The following is a 19,927-nucleotide window of genomic DNA, read 5'->3' as shown; positions in this document are numbered from 1 at the left end:
GAAAGAGTTGAGATGCATTTTAATTATCTTTTCATCCAATCTTCATGAACTTAGTTGGGAGTTGCTGGACAACTTGGCCCAGAGCAATCTTTGTGACTGCTGTGAATCGAAATGCAAGTCAAGGAGGCAGAGGAGTGTTGCGTCAGGTATGTACACAACTTCTGCTGTATTACACTTTTTTGGTTGACTTGTACTAAAATATTTATTTTTGCAGAGATCCATGGAATGGTACAAAAAGCAGTCATTGGGCCATTTACCATCATAGATATGAATTCCTGAAGGTAAGGGTTTCGTATTGCAATATACATTTATTCTGAACGGCTATATTAAACTTTGTTCTCCCAACAGGATTGGATCCATTTCGCTGACTGGTTTCTTCAATCTGAATTTGGTTTTTATTATTGGTTCTCTTTGCATTTCAGATTGTATGTGGCCAATAAAAATAAAAATAAAAAAAAGTTTCCGAACCACTTAATTGAAGTTCTCAAATTATTGGGTTTGACTTGCCTTTTGTGTGAAATGGTTTAAACTGAGCTGTATTACTGAATCTTGATGACCTTGTCTTATTTCTGGGAACATTTCCAGCTCTGTTCAATGTCAAGAACTTTTTTCCTGTGTCAATTTCCCAGAAATATTGATCACACTAAATATTTGAAAGCAATATGATTAGGTTCAACTTTTTGTTCAAATTTCCAAACAAGAATTCTAAAAATACTTACATGATAAGCATTAACTGTTAATTCTGTATTCTTCAAGCAGGTCAAGGCTAAACTCAGTAATTGTCCAAAGAATATTATGGCTGAACAATAAAAAGAATGGATTCAAAGCTTTTCAGCACTGTACTCAATTGGCCCTTTTTTTGTTGTATGGACTTGTTCCATAAGGTTCAACATGTAATTGTCAAACTCTTTCAATTGCAGACTGATTCTTGGTACATAATACACTCTATCGCTCCTATTCACCTTAGCTGAAATATGTTGCTGTTTTGCTTCATCAATCAATGTTTATTTATATAGCCCAATATCACAAATGTTACATTTGTCTCGGACTTCACAGTTTGTACAGAATATCAGTATGACAATACGACACCCTCTGTCCTTAGACCCTCACATCGTACAAGGAAAAACTTCCAGAGAAAACCCCACAGTTTAAAGGGAAACATGGAGAAACCTCAGGGAGAGCAACAGAGGAGGGATCCCTCTCCCAGGACGGACAGACGTGCAATAGATGCCGTGTGTAAATTGAAAAGATACATTTGCAACATAGGTAGTCCAAATGTTTGGAAATGCATGTGTATAATAGGAAGATGAATCCACGAGGATATCCATCCAGGACTCGCGATAAATGACACAGGACCGCAGGATCATCCATGACTCCGGATCCCGGCGTATATAGACACCAAAAAGAAAGACATTTGGGGAAGCTGGGTTAATCGGAACATGAGAGTACACAGGTATAGACAGAGAGAAGGAAGAAGTATGATGTCCCCCGACAAACTAAGCCTATATCAGCAAAACTAGGGGCTGAATCTAATCAGCCCTAACTATAAGCTTTATCAAAAAGGAAGTTCTTAAGCGCACTCTTAAAAACGGATAGGCTGTCTGCCGCCCAAACACAAACTGGAAGCTGATTCCACAAAAGTGGAGCTTGATAAGAAAAGGCTCTGGCTCCCATTGTACTTTTAGAGACTCTAGGAACAACCAACAACCCTGCATTCTTAGAACGCAATGCCCTAGTAGGACAATAGGGTATAATGAGTTCTTTAAGGTAAGATGGCGCCTGCCCATTAAGGGCTTTGTAGGCGAGAAGAAGAATTTTAAATTATATCCTGTGTTCTATAGGGAGCCAGTGTAAGGCAGCCAGAACAGGAGTAATGTGGTCCCTTTTCCTAACTCTGGTTAGTACATGAGCTGCAGCGTTTTGAATCAGCTGAAGCGACTTGACTGACTTCTTGGTACACCCTGATAATAAGGAGTTACAATAATCCAGCATTGAAGTAACAAATGCATGGACTAGCTTCTCTGCATCGTTTTGAGGCAAGATATGCCTGATTTTTGCAATGTTACGTAGATGGAAGTAGGCGGTCCTTGAAATAGATTTTATGTGGGTGTTAAAGGATAAATCCTGATCAAATATAACACCAAGATTCCTTACAGTCTCACTGGAGGCAAAATTAATGCCATCCATAGTTAATATATCTTTAGATAATTTGTTTCGTAGATTCTTCGGGCCAAGTACAATAACTTCAGTTTTGGTCGTGTTTAACATCAAAAAAAGTAAGCTCATCCACGTTTTTAAGTTCTTGAGGCAGTCTTGAATTTTATTTAGATGATTAATTTTATCAGGCTTGATTGATAAATATAGTTGAGTATCATCCGCATAACAATGAAAGTTTACAGAATGATTCCTTATAATATTGCCTAACGGAAGCATATATAGTGTGAACAAAATAGGTCCAAGCACTGAGCCCTGTGGCACTCCATGGCTAACTTTGGTTTGCATGGAAGATTCATCGTTGACACGTACAAACTGAGAGCGTTCAGATAGATAGGACCTAAACCAGCCTAAAGCAGTTCCCTGTATGCCAACTAAGTGCTCTCGTCTTTGCGATAGGATATCATGGTCGATAGTATCAAATGCAGCACTAAGATCGAGCAAGACAAGAATAGAGACAAGTCCCTTGTCTGAGGCTATTAGAATGTCATTTGTGACTTTAACCAGAGCTGTCTCTGTGCTTCATGACTAAAGAGATGATGATTTAGCCTATTATGTATTGAACTAGGAGAGGAACTGTCTTTTTTGTATCATGGGCGTCGCAGCCATTATATGACACTTTTTGAAATGATTAGTTTTGACCCCCCCACTTTAACCATGTAGAAAGTCCGTGAATCGGTCTATCCACTCGCCACACTTTGTAGAGAGCTGTGTCAGTGCTTCACTATCAAATCCATTCCACTTGCTTATTGGAGAGTGGTTTCTTAGCCTGCTTGTTATGTGTTTCTTAACAGAGAGAGAGGAGAGGGAGAGAGGTTAACATGTGTTTTGAGTTTTATGTATTTGTTTCTGTTCAAGAACCCAAATAGAGTTGTTATAAATAAAACATGTTATTCAGCCCCCTTGCAATTTGGGATTTTATTTTTGGTTGGTAGAGCTGGTCATTTCAAAAGTAGCTCACCAGCCAAAAAAGTGTGGGCACCCCTGACCTACAATATTCTGCTTGAAAAGGACTTTGCGTGCGATTGCGAACCACAACACTCAGGCTGCGACTCGTTCATGGTTCTGCTAGTCTTAATGACTTTCTTCACACTGTGGACAAACAGTTATTTTCAAAGTGCCTGTAGAAACTGGTGCTCATGCACTAAATGCCACGAAGTTCCTTGGTGTTTTTATTTCCTTCACATTCTCAAGGCTTTTTTAGTTGGTGTGCTGTGGGTTGCTTTTGTGCTCCTCTATGGAGACTGGTATGTTTGCTGTAAGAATGACGGCTCTGAGAAACAGGTACAGTTAGCCTGCAAAGCTGAGGCGAATATCACGGACAACCAGAGAGTCATCATTGAAGAACTGAAAAACTCTTCCCAGGTGAGTGCTTCCACTCTTGATCTACTTTACCAGCATCACGTCCATATTAAAAAAGAACAACAGGAATGCAGTTTTGCTGTTATAATATAACCATCTTTCTTTCTTTATCTTTCTTCAGCATTACGGTGGCTTTTGGGCCTTTTGTATCACTATTGTGGCTTTCATCTTGTCATTCTGTGAACGATGCAAATGCTGTGAAAAAGTACCATGTTGTTTCGACAGTAAACATCTGATTGAGGAACTGATATTCACAGAAGAAGAACATGTACTGGAAGAGGTTTTGATGAAAGTAGTGAAAGAGAAGTTGGCTGAAGAGGTCAAGGAGAAAACCCGAGATAAGCCATGGAGTGAGTATAAAGGGACTGCCAGAGCGCTGTTTGACGAGGCCATGACGCAACTGAGCAATTCTTAAGGAACAGCCAGGGGCATGTGAACGAGAACCAGGTAAAGAATACAGGAAAGTCTCAAGGCCTACAGAAAACACATTTTGTTGGTGGGTAACTTTTTTTATGAGCAGTTTCTAATAACTCAGTTACTTCATCTAATTCGGTTCAAGCAACAATGAGGTGCAGAGTATTTGTTTTATAACTGTAACTGTTTTAACTGGACATATTTTCTGTTCCTACCAGCAGGTGGATCAAACAGAAAAACGAATTTGGTGTTTGTATTTAACCCTATCTGCAGGTTGACTGATTATGAAGAATGAAAAACATTTGTTTTAATAACTTGCAACAGGTCACATGCTTAAAATGTTTCTATTAAATCAGCAACTCCAAAACGTCTGGTCATGATCAAGTTGCTTTATCTTAGTGTTAGCCGTTTTACTACACCTTCATGCATAAATATGGCTTAACATGATTGCAATTAAAGACATTTTTTGTCAATATGACATTTATTTAGCTTTTACTTAGAGATACTGCATATTAAGGAATTAAGAATGTTATACAAAAAGTAGCTTGATAATGATCTGATACAAAACAAATCTGGTTTTAATTAAATAATAAATATATATTTTGATTGAGTTCAGTAAACTTTCTATTTGAACATTTTGTTTTTGTGTTCTTTGTGAATTTTCTTTTTTTACGTGTAATTAAAATGTTATCAAATCAAAATAAATCAAAACATTTTTAATAGATGGAGCAGGATATTTTCATGCATGTTTTCAGGATAAATCATTTCTGATAATACTGAAACATGACGTGAGGTGAGTCAATATTTATGAGGTGAAAGCAAAAGAAAACAAGTTTAGGATGATTCTGAAATGTTTTATATATTTGTTGGAACATTTCCAGAGTGATCCATGACGGCACACAGCACGGAGTCATTCACAATGACGGTGAACGGCTCCGACTAAAAAGAGCCTTTTTAAAAACACAGAATATGACAAAACACCAACAATCAAAACTAAATCTGAGCCAGTTCCAATCCCAGTTGTTTAAAAACATACTGTACATAAAATAAAAACGTTTATTTTCTCATACATCTGTGCAAAGATCCCCAAATTCCCTCGAACACCACCACCGCCAAAGTGCATAACTGGAAGAACACTGTATGCTATGCATATCTTCAACACTCACATCCTGGAGGTTTTACTAAAGCACAGAACAGTAGGAGTCATTATATGACAACATCCAATGGAATTAGCTTAACGTAACACATGACACCTTACAAACGTGGAAATGTAGGTAGTCTCCTCATGCAACTTTTTTATAGAGTCCTTTTTCGCCTAGTATCACTTTTAATAGGCTTATAATGCAGTCTGTATGAGCTGTTAAAAGCGATACTAAGATTTATGTATTGGAAAAAAATACTTGAGACACAGCAGTCGTTTTCTCACCTAAAGCGAAAAGTACTTTAGTAAATTTGAACCTAAATCGAGAACTCCTTTTTAAGTTGGATCCAGGCCTCGGTCCGGGCCCGGCGCTCACTTTGAGCATCATTCATCCATCAAAAAGTACAATAAATGTCACAATTATTAAATAACTTTAAATATTTTTTTTCCACAATACACGTTACTATGTTTAGATCAGATATGTGGGCAGGCAGTCAAGCAACGTGTAAAAAAGCCTCAACCCCAAGTGAGCTAGTCTTAATGTTAGCGTGTGTGCTTAGCTGTAAACACAGTCGGATGGGTGACCAAAACGTCCCCGTTTTCGGTGGCTGGTACCCGGTTGAAACTCCCGAAAATGTCCCCGTTTTTGAACGTGCGTTAAAAAAAATAGAGCAAGGTGAAATCAAATGTTACATGTCAGTAACAACAGAGTAACAGTGTTGTGCCTGTTTGTAGAGTTAGCGTATTTCTTCTTCTTCTACTACTTCTTCTTCTTCTTCTTCTTCTTCTTTTGTCTTTATTGGCGAATCGCTTCCCCTTGGAGCATATATCGCCACCTACTGTTGATTTATTAAATGTTCATATTAAATCCTTGTCCTCAGACCAGTGTTTTTGAGGAACTTGAAGATCAGCTTGTTTGCTTAATTTCTTGATTTACTTTCGTATATTGACTTGAAATCCATGTTGTTTGACATCAACAAAAAATAAGACAAACAACTACAGATAGCACCACACGTGATGGTTACTTGTTATTATTTAGGGCTGAATGGATCAGGTTTTTGCCAAAGCGAGCTCTTTTACTAGAATAATAATATGTTATGTATTATATCAACCATATTGGTACAATGAGCGACATCTCGTGACAGATTTTGGAACATTGATTTGATTTTTCTCATGGCAGTTAGACTCTAGGGACAAACCAGGGGACTTTATTTTAATTTTTAATCTGTGTCTGTCCATTTGGTGTAGTATTTGATCCAATATTACATTTGGTTTATATATTAGTAACTTTCTTATGAAATGCCAGGTTTTAGGCCTTGATTTGAACATTCAATCCTGAAAATAAAAAATCAACCAGATTAATGTTTATTTAATCCTGACTTGACTAGAGGTAAGTAAATCTGTATAGGAAGACGAGTTAAGGGATAGAGGAGAAAAGGTTATGGTATAATTACAGAGCCTGTCCATTTATAAATTGAGGAAATCAATGTTAGTCTGTTAAACAAAGTTCGGCCATCTAATAATGTACTACCTAATATTAAAGATCAGAGGAAAAGAACAGAACGACAGAGGTAAATCCAGAATAACAAATAAAGAAGCAAAGAGATTGTAAAGCAGTGAGAAGGAAAAAAGCTTGGTGTGTCAATTCATTACATTGCCAGTATTTTTCGTTGTTGTGAAAAAAAAATCGCCCCCTCGGATTTTTTAACAGCCCCCTCAGTCATTTCATCCTGGAGCCGGGCCTGCCTCGGTCTCTGATGTGAAAGCCTCCTTACAAAGATCAACTGTTGGAGCGTTACACTCTGTACATCTTTCCCACCTTAATGCACTTTGGGCATCTGCACCAACTCAATCAAAAAGGCTAAAGCTAACTTTAAATAAATGTCTCTTACACTTTAATGTTGGTAATTATCTTTTTGTTTCTTTTTGGACTGACTGATCTATACAGAGGCCACCAGAGGACGCTGCTCTATTCATTTCAGTCCATGACAGCGATCTGTCTGTTCTGGATTAACAATGTGTCACGTGTTCTGAATTGACCAATCAAAATCGAGTATTCAACTAAGCCATGTAATACAAGTCGTGAAATAACTGCACATAATTAACAGGGTTCTTTGTAGTACTTCCATTTACCGACGGTGGGGGCCAGGGACGTGCACAGACATTTTGGGGGGCGGGAGCTCAAGTGAGAAAAAGGGCACTTCCCATAATCATTTATTAATTAATGTAAAACAAAAGGTTAAATGTAGTTTCACATCTCTGACTTACTAACCTGTAGGTATATAGACCTGGAAGCATGTTATGGTTGGGCTGATTTTAGAAAATTGCCTTTAAGTAGTTTCATCTGAATTGTTGTATTGTTTTATAAATAGTGTTGTATGTAAAATAATCAGGTAGTTTTTGAAAAATAAATTCAGTAGAATAAAAAAAAAAAGCAATTAGGCAGATAAATAAAAATGTACTTGAATAAGTTTAATAGAAATGATCCAAATGAAAACTCTACAATGAAATTGAATGTGAAATGACACCCCAGTATAAGTAGACAGGTGCTGCCCTGCTCTCACACAGGTGTTGCTCGTTCAGCTCATTTGGCAGGGAGTCTACAAATGGTGCCACTTCCTGTGTGATCTAGATCATTCAGTCATGGGGACTCAACTCTACCTAGGTGTGATAGTCGTGACTCTTTTTGCAACGACTGTTGCCAATGCAGGTATGCTTAGCACATGTATGTAAACATCTGCTTTTGTTGGGGAATGTAGGGAAATATATAATAATGATTTGTTTGCAGAAATCAAAGTACAGTGTGAAAAAGACTCCATAAGCATCACATGGACGATCCCCTCGAGGCTGCGGCAATATGCAGCTCGTCACTTCCTCGGAACCTGCATGCCATCTGGGTTTCATGTTCTGCCCAGGGGAGAGGGGAAAGCTGAGTTTAACTACAAACTAGATGACTGCAATTTTAAAAGACTGGTAATGTAACTGCCATGTTTCACCAAAATACCTCTCAGCCTTTTCAATGTCATAATGAGCTTCTTTTTTTTCTTCAGGTGAAAGGGAAGAATCTCATCTACAAAAATGAGCTGACTTTCAGGCCCCAACCAAGGTCGAGTCCTGCAGCTTATGTGTATCCCATCGAGTGCGTTTATCCAAGGTAGGAGCTTCTTTCTTATTTAAATTCAAGTTTAAAGCTGATATATGGATAAATGTTGTTAATATGTTTCAGACCTAAGGGGTGGGTTCCTCCTTTCCTGAACCCGGGGTCAGGTGTTGCCGAAGGCCGAGGAGGGCTGAAGTTCCACATGCTGCTCCTAAATGGTGAGGGCTCATGCTCCCAAAGGCCAAACACTCAAAAAATGCACACTGAGCCGTTTTTACTTTTCCCCTTACAGAACAAATGACAGCGGTAGCGGAGACAAATGTCATCCCCCTGGGCTCCTTCATGCCAATATGGGCAACAGTGGAGCAGAAGTCCCATCAGCCATTGCTGCTGCTCATGGAGGAATGTGTGGCAGCCACTACGCCTGAGCTGCAGGCTAACAGCAATGTGTACCCCATCATTAGAAATAAGGGGTGAGATCCAGTCTCTGATTTCTTTCATTGTTTTCTGGAGTTTAGTCCTTATCGCTTATCTGAATTTCTTCAGGTGTCTCCTGGACAGTGTGAAGGGAAACTCCAGGTTTCTCCCTCGGTACCACTCGTCTGCAATCATCCTCTACCTGCAGTCCTTCAAGTTTGGTCTCGGCGAGGAGGTGAGGGGGTAAATGTAAAGTGCTCTAAAGAATATTTGGTTCCTAGCAAACATGTATGTTTCATGTGCTCCTCAGGTGTACATTCACTGCAAACTGCTCGCATGGGATCCTGAAGTTCTAAGTGAGAGCAAGAAAGCTTGCCACTATGTAAAGGAAAATGAGCGGTAAGGGAAGAGTTTGATTTGTTGGAAGTACGTGAAAATGTTCTGGCCAGCAGTTTAATATGATGAATGCAACTGATGCCATGAGCAACAAGTATGCACCATTAGCCAAGGATGCTAGCTTATTTTAGCATAACATATCCAACTTGAAGTAGATCAATGCATGTACTTTGATCAGTATTGTGCTTTTATATATCTATAATAAATGATATCCTGCTAACTAACAAATTATAGATAACAATTGTGACGAATGATATTTTTAAAATATTTGAGAATAACAATATATTTGTTTTAAAAGGAGGGGCACTCAAATGATTAGCCAACCTATTGAGATTTATAAAATAAAAAAAGCCCTGAGCTTTTGTAAAATGCTAACCTTTTTCTGCACTGTAGATGGAAATATATCTTTTGGTCATTAACTTGATATTTATAATTTTACCAGTTTTTGTTTTTTATAGAAACATCACACCTTTTTATAACGGCTTTTTTCTTCTGTGTATACAAAATGTTTTAAAGCCATGCTGATGTATTTGAGCCTTAACGATTGCTGCCTCCTCAGATGGGAACTCCTGGATGACCCCATGCAGAGCTCCATGTGTGACTGCTGTTCTAGGACCTGCAACACTCGCTCCAAGAGAGGAGACGAATGGGGTATCTCTCTCATGCTAACTTGTGTGCTTTTTTAATCTAGTCTTTTTCATTATGAAGTCATTGTTTTTTTTTTCCACCTCAGAATCCAACGGCTTCATGCACACTTCTATGTTGGGACCCCTGATCATAATGGATCCAACGCAACAAAATGCCCACAATGCATCAGAAGTTTCCATTGCTGACCAAGGTTAATGAGTATTTATTTATGGTATTCGTCTTGAAGTTTTGTTCAAAACTTGCCATAAGACTAACGTTGCTAAACATTTTCTCAACAGGAAGTCCAGTCTAAGATTGGGGAGACTGAACAGAGGGCCCAGGTGGACGACATCCATATGCAGATTAAAGTAGTCTATAATCTCTGTATAAATAAAACTGTTGTTAACTCCTGTTGAGTATAAAACGAGTATCTTTACTTCATATGAAGGTCCTACTGTCCTCAACTGTGTCCATCTGTCCCATCAGTAGAACTTTCCTAATTATGTGTGACTTTTGTCATTGAAAGATACCGTCAATTATAATGTAACCTTCAATGGCCGTGTGAGTTGGAGTATAGCCCCTGAATTTCTTTCACTTTCTATTTTAGATTGAGCTCTGTACATTCTGACATTACATACACCACCAGATTGAAAAGCTATTGTGATCTGTCTGGTATTACAACTATGGCAATTATTTATGTTGAGCCTCATTTGAAAAGGCAATTCTGATCTGAATTTATTTTCTGGGCACTCATGCCTGCAGTTGAATGTAGCATAGTTTACTTTCTGGCCATGAATATAAAACCAATAGGGATGGCCTGCATGGCACGTGTTTATGCAGTTAAAAGAGGACATCATAGCACCAACTAATATTCAGATGTGTGAGTGTGGATATTTTCTCAATTACAACTTAAATGTACCTTTTTCCCTTACCTTGAGTTTCCATTAGGTCAAAGATATAAAAATGACACATTTGAATAGGGGAGGACATCTGATGAAGGAATACTACCTTCCCCCAAATGATCATTTGTTTAGAAATGACTCCTTTTAATTCTCAAAGAAAACCTTTTCTTGCATGACTTGAAGTTGAACAAAAAATCCCAACGTATACATATATTAATGTTAATATAAATAACAGCAAAACATTAAGACAACCCATGCACTATCATCCTTAAAGTGTTTTAAATAAGAATGTAAGGTAGTCACACAGGATAATAAATTGATTAACAAATGGTGATTTTGTGCTGCTGATGAAGCTGAATAAAAATGAATTGGGTGTAAGGACTAATGTGATTGGATGCTCCCCATGCTGTAATCAGTGTGTTATCTGCTGCAGCTGGGACTGTTGACAGGCACCAGGTGAAATACGTTATCTTGATGAATGCCTCTCAGGAACAAGGTATAAGAACATGCACTGTGTCAGTAGCAAGCATTCGGTCATGATGGTTTCATTTTGTCAAGGTGCACTGCTTCTGAGCCTGGCAGCTGCCATGGCAGTATATGCAGGTAAGACTGGAAACAATTAAAGTCTTGTTATTAACCTTGACTCAAATATTTGAGTCTGAACTTAATTTATTTGTGTTGCAGACATGAAAGTGGACTGTGGGCCAGATGTTGTGACGCTGATGTGGACAGAAAGCCGACCCCAGGCCGATACGTCGCTTCTCCGTCTGGGTAACTGTTTCCCAACTAGCTTCTCAGCAGGAGAGGCCTACTTCTATGTGGATCTCACTGACTGTAACTTTAGGAGACTGGTATGTGTATATATATTTTAAACCTGCAAGCTGTGAGTCTGCTATATTTCCTACAGCTCTCTCAGGGGGATCTTTGTCTCTCTAACAGGTCACCGGGGATGCACTGGTGTACAGCAATGATCTGACCTACGTTGCTTCTGCAGATTCTTACAATTTGGCCTTCACCCACCCAGTTGTCTGTGCATATGAGAGGTTAGTTTCCGTACCAACATACTGTAAGGTGCTAAAGGGTGACACTACCCTTAACAAACAATTCCAATGTGGCATTTTCATGGCCTGGGAAAGTTCAATTTGATAATAAGCTTCTCCCTCTCAATGCCACCAAGCATGGAAGTACATCCCAAACTTGTGATGTCATCAGGTATAAAGTCTGAAGCTGCTTTATCGACAATGAATGGGAGACTGATTTAGAGAATCTCCAGCCTGTTTCTGTTCTATTCCCAAATTAGCTTTATCTATTGACGTATTCTCAACAAAACATATACCCATTTACTGAGAACAATCCCTAAGGTACACTGTGTTTTCCCCAATTCATTGTCAATTGAGTTTTTCCCATAGTTTTAATTGAACATCATACATTTAAATTCACTCTAGTGTTTTGCATTTTGGAGGAAGTAGTTAATGTCTACTTATTTTTGGTCTATCTTTTAGCATAGGAGTAACAGTTCATAACTATAGAGAATGCAATTCCTGAAGAAATTGCTAGTGGGAAAACTTTATGCTGATGCTGAATTGCTATGCTGAAATGTAATATGTAAGAAGAAAGTGAAGAATTTTAGATTGAAATCATACATGAACACTGGGGGGGGCCTGGAATGTCTGAGAAGAAAAGAAAGTAAAAAAGCTTGGAAAAGCAGCAGAATATTTGAACTACAAACAATTGAACTAACTTGATGGCGAATGATCTGTCACCATGGCAATGGTATTTGATGACTCCCCATAATACGCTTAGATATGTGGATGGCTTCATCATTACCAAACCTGCGAAGTTTTGGGCAGTTTCATTTTCACTGAAGTTATGAGAACCATGTTTCATGGCGAGCATTGTGTTGCCATGGCAACGGAATTTGAAGAAATCTCAAAGCTGTCCCTTAGGTGTCTTCACGGCAGTACTGTTAGCACACATGTGAAGTTTTAGCACTTTTTGACACTTTTCATTGGAGTTATAGCAATACTGTGTTTTATTGCAAGCTTTTGAGGAAAATTCACTAATTGACATATTGAGGGCTGGACAATTAACTGTCATCTGAAGTCTGGTGGTGTTTTGACCATTTTCATATCAGTTACGACAACATCGTGTTTTATGGCAAGGGGTGCGTTTCCATGGAAACAGCCTTTGGTGAGACCTCAGATTTTGCATAGAGCTGTTTAGGCATGGACAGGTGATGTACAAGCAAAGTTTTGGGGACGATCGGACCGTGACCATTGGAGTTACAGCAACATCGTGTTTTATGGCGAGGGATGCATTTCCATGGAAACGGCACATGATGAAACTCCATAATTTACATAGAGCTGTTGAGGGCCAGACCATTATCTGAAGTCAGGTGCTGTTTTAGACGATTTGCTTAGGTATCACAACCTCATTGTGTTTTAAGCTGAGGGATGCATTTCCATGGAAACGGCATATACTGAAATCTCAGATTTGGCGTAGAGCCATTGACCGGTGATATACAAGTGAAGATTGGGGGACGATTGGACCGTGTCCATTGGAGTTACAGAGATATCATGTTTTATGGTGAGGGATTCGTTGCCATAGTAACACCAGATTACTGCAAATCAGATTTGATGTAGAGCTGTTCAGGGCCACAGTGTTAACCATCATGTGTTTGGTGGCGTTCTGAGCATGCCAATTGGAGTTATGACATCATGATCCATCACACAGGTGTTTATATTTGAGCTAACAACGTTATGAAGCACCTGTCCTTGAGCCCAGAGATCAAAGGTTTCCATGGTGATGTGCAGTCATCAGTGAGAGGAGAGACTTTTCATTGTTCTGAATGAGAGATAAACCTCTTGTATGTGCACGTTTTGTTGAAGAACCGTAACAGTTATCGGTGAAATTTCAACGTGTGAAGCATCTCAAGAACCCTTGGAATCTGAAGTGTGCTTTTTTTGTTGTAGTTTTGGGTCAATAATGTGGCATTTTTGGCAGACTAACTAAAGGTGTGCGGCTGCTGCTGTGAGGAAAGATGAGCCTGAATGTACAACGGGCTTTAATGGAGCTACGACATGTTTTTCTACGTTTCTCATGAGAAAGGATGTCTCAGGAGTGTAGGGTTTGGGAATTATGGCAGGTTTAAAAATATATATATATATGAAGGCGAATTTCAAGCAGTCCTCCACTCTAGCTGTGACTCAAGCACTCCAGCATTAACGAGCTGCGCAATACACACTAATGTTAAAATCTGAAGAAGGCCTATTTACCAAGGTCTGAGCAATGTTTAATATTTCTAAAAGTATAAATCTGATTTAAAAGTTGTTTAATATGAATAATGTCAGAAAGATGTGTAACATTTTAACACTAGAACCGCCAGAGGTCGCTGTATACCTAAAACCGCCAACGGGTAAAATGTACCCACTATTGATTTTCAAGGTCCAATGTTCTTTTATTTATCATACAGAACAGTGAGTTTTGATCGCACAGGGATGAAACTTATACCAATAGAATATGTGGACTCTCAGCTTTTCATATGATATAGTTTGTGCAGATTACATGAAGTATAAAATATCGCTAAGAGTGCTGATTTAAACGCCTGGTGTTAGACTTGTGTTTTGTTTAGGTACAAATCTCTCTATCTATAACTATATATCGATCTATCTGTAATGTTCTGTTCAATGGACATATAATTGTCTACAGTACATAAACAGACGACGCGGACTACTTCTCTCATTCCGAGTGTCCATCTTTATTCAACTGACACGTAACCTGCACACATGCATTACGTCCTCAACGTGAGCTCAGTCATCCAAAATCTTGTATTCTCCAAGATGTTACACTATCTATAACTCTCTCTCTCTCTCAATCTCTCTATCATAAGGAACCGCAGTAGACAAAAGGCGTTGCTATAGCAACACTTCATGTTTACGCTGCATTTTCAATGAGGTAAATATTACCCGCTGGCGGATATAGGTATAAATGGCATTTTTTGGGGCGATTTTTTTCAATCTGACTTCATATTGACAATTGTTAACAACAGAGGGTGCTACATAACACACTTTCAGGAAATGTCACGGACTGGGAGACTTTAATATGTTATTGAAAACAAGTTACATACAATCAAACAGCTGCAGGTAAAATTTACCCGTTGGCGGTTCTAGTGTTAAAGGTAGAATGATGTTTCGGAGTGGAAGTGTGAAGGAACAGTTTGCAGTTGAAGTTGCATGACGATTTTTCAAGTCTGAAGAGTTTCTCCATTGACTTCCATGTTAAAAATGGGAAATTCTGGGATGTATCGCGGGAATTATGAAAGTTATGAATGAGAAGTAATATTTGAACGGAGTTTCTGCGATGTGGGAGAAGAAGATGGACAAAATAACCCGGCGGAATAAGAATAAAGAATTTGTCCGTAGGAGTAAACAAGCTTGCACTAAAAAGTTCAATAGTTTCACTTTGCAGCATTTTCTGTACCCTTCTGCTTTATTTTGTGCAGGCCCAAAGACTGGTATGCTACGATCTATGACCCGGTGTTTAAAACCTACAGTCTAGGAGATCTGCAGTTTAACATTGGCCTCATGAATGGTGGGTAAACAACATGAGAAACTCTCTACGAACAGCAGCTCTCCCTGACTTTTGTAACTTAATGACTCTTCCTCTGTTTACTGCCCTAGACGACTTCTCAGGCCCTGCTGAATCTACACGCTTTCCTCTGGGCTCCATCATCCCCATCATGGCTAGTGTGGTGCAGAACACCCATCAGCCCTTGCTGCTGCTTCTTGAGGAATGTGTAGCAGCTACCACGCCAGAGCTGTACCCTGAAAGCACCATGTACCCCATCATCTCCAATAAAGGGTACTCTCGGCAATGAGCATTGATTTTGGTGGAAACCTTGGTAGTAATGCTAATACATTTTCTTTAACCCAACAGATGTCTTTTGGAAAGTGTGTCGTCACGATCAAAATTCGAACCAAGGCAAAAGTCATCGGAGATCCGCCTATCACTTCAGACCTTTAAGTTTGCTATGGGAGAAGAGGTAAATTGGCCTTTACATTTTTTTCAGATTGAAGGTTTTATTGTGGATACTGAGATTAATTGATGCCATGACGCCTATATTTCCCCTCTACTCAACAGGTCTTTATCCACTGCAAACTTTTGGCTTGGGATCCCAATGGTCTTGACAGCACTAAGAAAGCCTGCCACTTTGTCGAAGGGCATGGGTAAAAATAGTACTTTAATATATCAGAATCTGACTTGTAAGTTAATTTGTTTTACATGAGATGACTTATTCAGCTTAAGCCCAGTCTACTGAAGATACAGATGGATCCCGTTCATAACTATTCAAACTTTGTGGAGACTTTATTTGAAAGAGTTGAGATGCATTTTAATTATCTTTTCATCCAATCTTCATGAACTCAGTTGGGAGTTGCTGGACAACTTGGCCCAGAGCAATCTTTGTGACTGCTGTGAATCGAAATGCAAGTCAAGGAGGCAGAGGAGTGTTGCGTCAGGTATGTACACAACTTCTGCTGTTTTACACTTGTTTGGTTGACTTGTACTAAAATATATATTTTTGCAGAGAACCATGGAATGGTACAAAAAGCAGTCATTGGGCCATTTACCATCACAGATGTGAATTCCTGAAGGTAAGGGTTTCGTATTACAATATACATTTATTCTGAACGAAAATATTAAACTTTGTTCTCCCAACAGGAATGGATCCATTTCGCTGACTGGTTTCTTCAATCTGAATTAGTTTTTTATTCTTGGTTCTCTTTGCATTTCAGATTGTATGTGGCCAATAAAAAAAAATAAAAAAGTTTCCAAACCACTTAATTGAAGTTCTGAAATTATTGGGTTTGACTTGCCTTTTGTGTGAAATGGTTTAAACTAAGCTGTATTACTGAATCTTGATGACCTTGTCTTATTTCTGGGAACATTTCCAGCTCTGTTCAATGTCATGAACTTTTTTCCTGTCAATTTCCCAGAAATATTGATCACACTAAATCTTTGAAAGCAATATGATTACGTTCAACTTTTTGTTCAAATTTCCAAACAAGAATTCTAAAAATACTTACATGATAAGCATTAACTGTTAATTCTGTATTCTTCAAGCAGGTCAAAGCTAAACTCAGTAATTTTCCAAAGAATATTATGGCTGAACAATGAAAAGAATGGATTCAAAGCTTTTCAGCACTGTACTCAATTGGCGTTGTTGTTGTATGGACTTGTTCCATAAGGTTCAACATGTAATTGTCAAACTGTCAATTGCAGACTGATTCTTGGTACATAATACACTCTATCGCTCCTATTCACCTTAGCTGAAATATGTTGCTGTTTTGCTTCATGACTAAAGAGACTATAATTTAGCCTAACAGGAGTCATTTGGGATAAAAGGTTGGGAACCACTGCTCTAAAGAATACTTGGTTCCTAGCAAACATGTATGTTTCATGTGCTCCTCCAACCCAGTCTCATGGCAGTTTGTGTTCACCAACACGATTTTCCCCTTTTTTTCGTGTTGCACAGCACGATTTTAAAAGCAATGTATTTCTACTGGTAATGTGTTTCGTGCCTGCAGCACGTCTTTTTCTCCGGTCGGGTTGTGGAAGACCGGAAGCTGTGTGGTTCATAAAAACATGTTCTTACCCAATATCAAGCCACAATTATTGCTTTTATTTTAAATCGTATAATTTCGGACTTTTGTTTCCGTCTGAGGAAAATAAATGGGGCCCAGAGCCTCAGAACATTGAAATCTGTATTTTTTAAATCTTTTTTTCCTTCTAATTTGTTATTCTTTTCTAAATAACACTTATTTACTCACCAATAACACACAATTATCCTTGCTTTTATTTATTGGTTTGATTCTATAATCTCGGGCTTTTTTGGTGTCCGTCAGGAACTGAATTTCAAAATAAAAATAACCGGAAACAGACGTAGGCATTTCGAGCGATTACCCAAGATCCTCAGCTGTGGTTTAAGCTCGCTGATTGGATGTTTTAGCCGCAATGCATGCTGGGATTTGGTGTTTATATGATATGAAATCCGGAAAACATTTTAAAAGAATAAAATAATACTTAATTCCGAGTGTTTTTGCTTTTCTCTTTGAAAGTCATCACATAACGGCATTGTAATACACGGTTCGGCTGCAATAAATATTACAGATCTGCCGTAGTTCTTTATTTATAGAGCCCTGATGAGAAGACCTTTGGAAAAACTGGAAGAAATGCCGCCGAAACTGAATACTTAACGTGGATCATAAATATATCAACAATTAAACAACATCTTCAATTTCTCTTCACACAATACGTCTCCTTGCAGTATCGACCTTAATTCGGCCTACTTTTATATTTGATCTAATTCGTAGATAGGTTATATTTACACCATAACGGTGCACAGCTGATATAAAAGGACTTTGATTTTCTTTGAATATAAGAATGTAAATACTGAGTCTGAAATAGTATAGCAATATGCTATAAAATTATGTGAAAACATGAATAAAACTACACATCTTCAGATGTTGTACATACATAAGTGTCCTACACTAATAATACAAAGTCATTATGGCTGCGTGTACCTTGTGTGCACCGCCTAGTGGTTAAAGCACGTTATTGAATTATTGTTTTTATGTGTTATATTTGATTAAAAAAATATTAAGAGTACATACTTTCATAGGGGGAAAGTAGAAGGTCTGTGATAGAAATATAGAATATAAAAAATCAAGAAGATACTGTAAGTGATCTCTACAATAAAACAGTTTCGAGCAGGATGTACAAAGATATTAATAGGAGGAGGTGCAAAACAGAAAAACGAATTAACCTTTATTTAAACATTAAATAATACTTTAGATTAAGGTCCTCTTTTGAATAAGAAAAAAACTTTGGGGGTATCTCCAGATAAATATTTAGCCTGACAAAGTACTTAACGTCTAATATATTGCTTTCCTGCAATGTTAACTATGTTGAAGCACTTATTTTAACTGATATTATACATATAAATTATACTCTTATGTATGTAGATAGTATAAGAAATGTGCAGAATATGACAGTTTAATGGTGGAGGTACAAACACATATTGATAGATGTCTTGTAATGTGCTGTTGAGGAACCTGTGACCCAAGATTTTCATTCATTGCATACACCGTAGTTGTGTATATGATATGTCAATAACCTTTGAAAATCTTGAAATCTTGAAAGGGATGTGCAAAATAGCCATTATACAGTCTTTAATTAACTATTAGTAGAGAATAACAAGTAATGAATATACTTTATTACTCGTTTCCATTCATGTCAATTGCAGATAAATGTTTAGTCTTCTCAAGCACCAACTATCAAATATCTCTCCTGATTGTTGGCACTTGGCAATCAGGTTAACCTCTGAATTGTGGAGTAGAATTACAAAGTAACAATGAGCTGTCATGTGGGTATATATTAATGCTGCGCATTATGGACACAAGCGATTTTCACCCATTTATTAATTATATGTTTTACATTTGATAACACCAATGTGTTTAATAATGGCAACTTCTAATTGTGGGAAAAACGAAAACGTTCAGTCGAGACGTCCCATGGAACATTTTGCGAAACACAATAGCCAGCATGTGTAGTTCTGGGGGGGGCGTTCGATTCCAGTTTTGGATAGTCTGGCGTGGTTTTGTTCCATTTCAAACAGCTGTTTGAAGCTCGGCGTAGCCTTGGCGCACTGCCACTCCAACATCCAATCCCAGCGCTTGAAGATTAATCACGGGGACTGTAGTCCTAAACGATAGCTGGGGATTATGGGTAGTGTAGTGTCTTCGGCCATCCTAAACTCCTAGAGGCCTACGTCTGTTTCCGGTTATTTTTATTTTGAAATTCAGTTCCTGACGGACGCCAAAAAAGCCAGAGATTATGGAATTAAACCAATAAATAAAAGCAAGGATAATTGTGTGTTATTGGTGAGTAAATAACAGTGTGTTATTTTGAAAAGAATAACAAATTAGAAGGAAAAAAAGATTTAAAAATACAGATTTCAGTATTCTGAGGCTCTGAGCCCCATTTATTTTCCTCACAGGCGGCAACAAAAGTCCGAAATTATACGATTTAAAATAAAAGCAATAATTGTGGCTTGATATTGAGTAAGAACATGTTTTTATGAACCACACAGCTTCCGGTCTTCCATGACCCGACCGGAGAAAAAGACGTGCCCGTAGGCACGAAACACATTACCAGTAGAAATACATAGCTTTTAAAATCGTGCTGTGCAACACGGAAAAAATGAGAAAATCGTGTTGGTGAACACGAAATTACATGAGACTGGGTTGGCTCCTCAGGTGTACATTCACTGCAAACTGCTCGCATGGGATCCTGAAG

General features: G+C 38.2%; 2 protein-coding genes across 2 annotated transcripts; both read left to right on the top strand.

Moving 5' to 3' along the window:
• Positions 1 to 7,685: 7,685 nt before the first annotated feature.
• Positions 7,686 to 9,730, top strand: LOC307037861 (zona pellucida sperm-binding protein 3-like; the record flags this gene model as incomplete). The annotated part of the gene is made up of 8 exons (XM_079679049.1): positions 7,686 to 7,841; positions 7,920 to 8,104; positions 8,182 to 8,285; positions 8,358 to 8,449; positions 8,524 to 8,704; positions 8,778 to 8,883; positions 8,959 to 9,047; positions 9,604 to 9,730. Exons 1-8 carry the CDS (start codon positions 7,775 to 7,777, stop codon positions 9,728 to 9,730), a joined length of 951 nt encoding a protein of 316 aa, XP_079535175.1. The 5' UTR covers positions 7,686 to 7,774.
• Positions 9,731 to 11,112: 1,382 nt separating this feature from the next.
• LOC307037752 (zona pellucida sperm-binding protein 3-like) lies at positions 11,113 to 16,130 on the top strand (the record flags this gene model as incomplete). The annotated part of the gene is made up of 8 exons (XM_079678820.1): positions 11,113 to 11,176; positions 11,258 to 11,424; positions 11,513 to 11,616; positions 15,075 to 15,163; positions 15,253 to 15,433; positions 15,509 to 15,614; positions 15,713 to 15,798; positions 15,998 to 16,130. The coding sequence occupies 8 exons, from the start codon at positions 11,113 to 11,115 to the stop codon at positions 16,128 to 16,130; spliced, it is 930 nt and encodes a 309-aa protein (XP_079534946.1).
• Between the last annotated feature and the right edge of the window lie 3,797 nt (positions 16,131 to 19,927).

The sequence above is a fragment of the Notothenia rossii genome, assembly GCF_949606895.1.
Source record: "Notothenia rossii genome assembly, chromosome: 4".
Lineage (NCBI taxonomy): Eukaryota > Metazoa > Chordata > Actinopteri > Perciformes > Nototheniidae > Notothenia > Notothenia rossii.
Note: the sequence above shows the minus strand (reverse complement) of the source record. Positions and strands in the feature narration are given on the sequence as shown.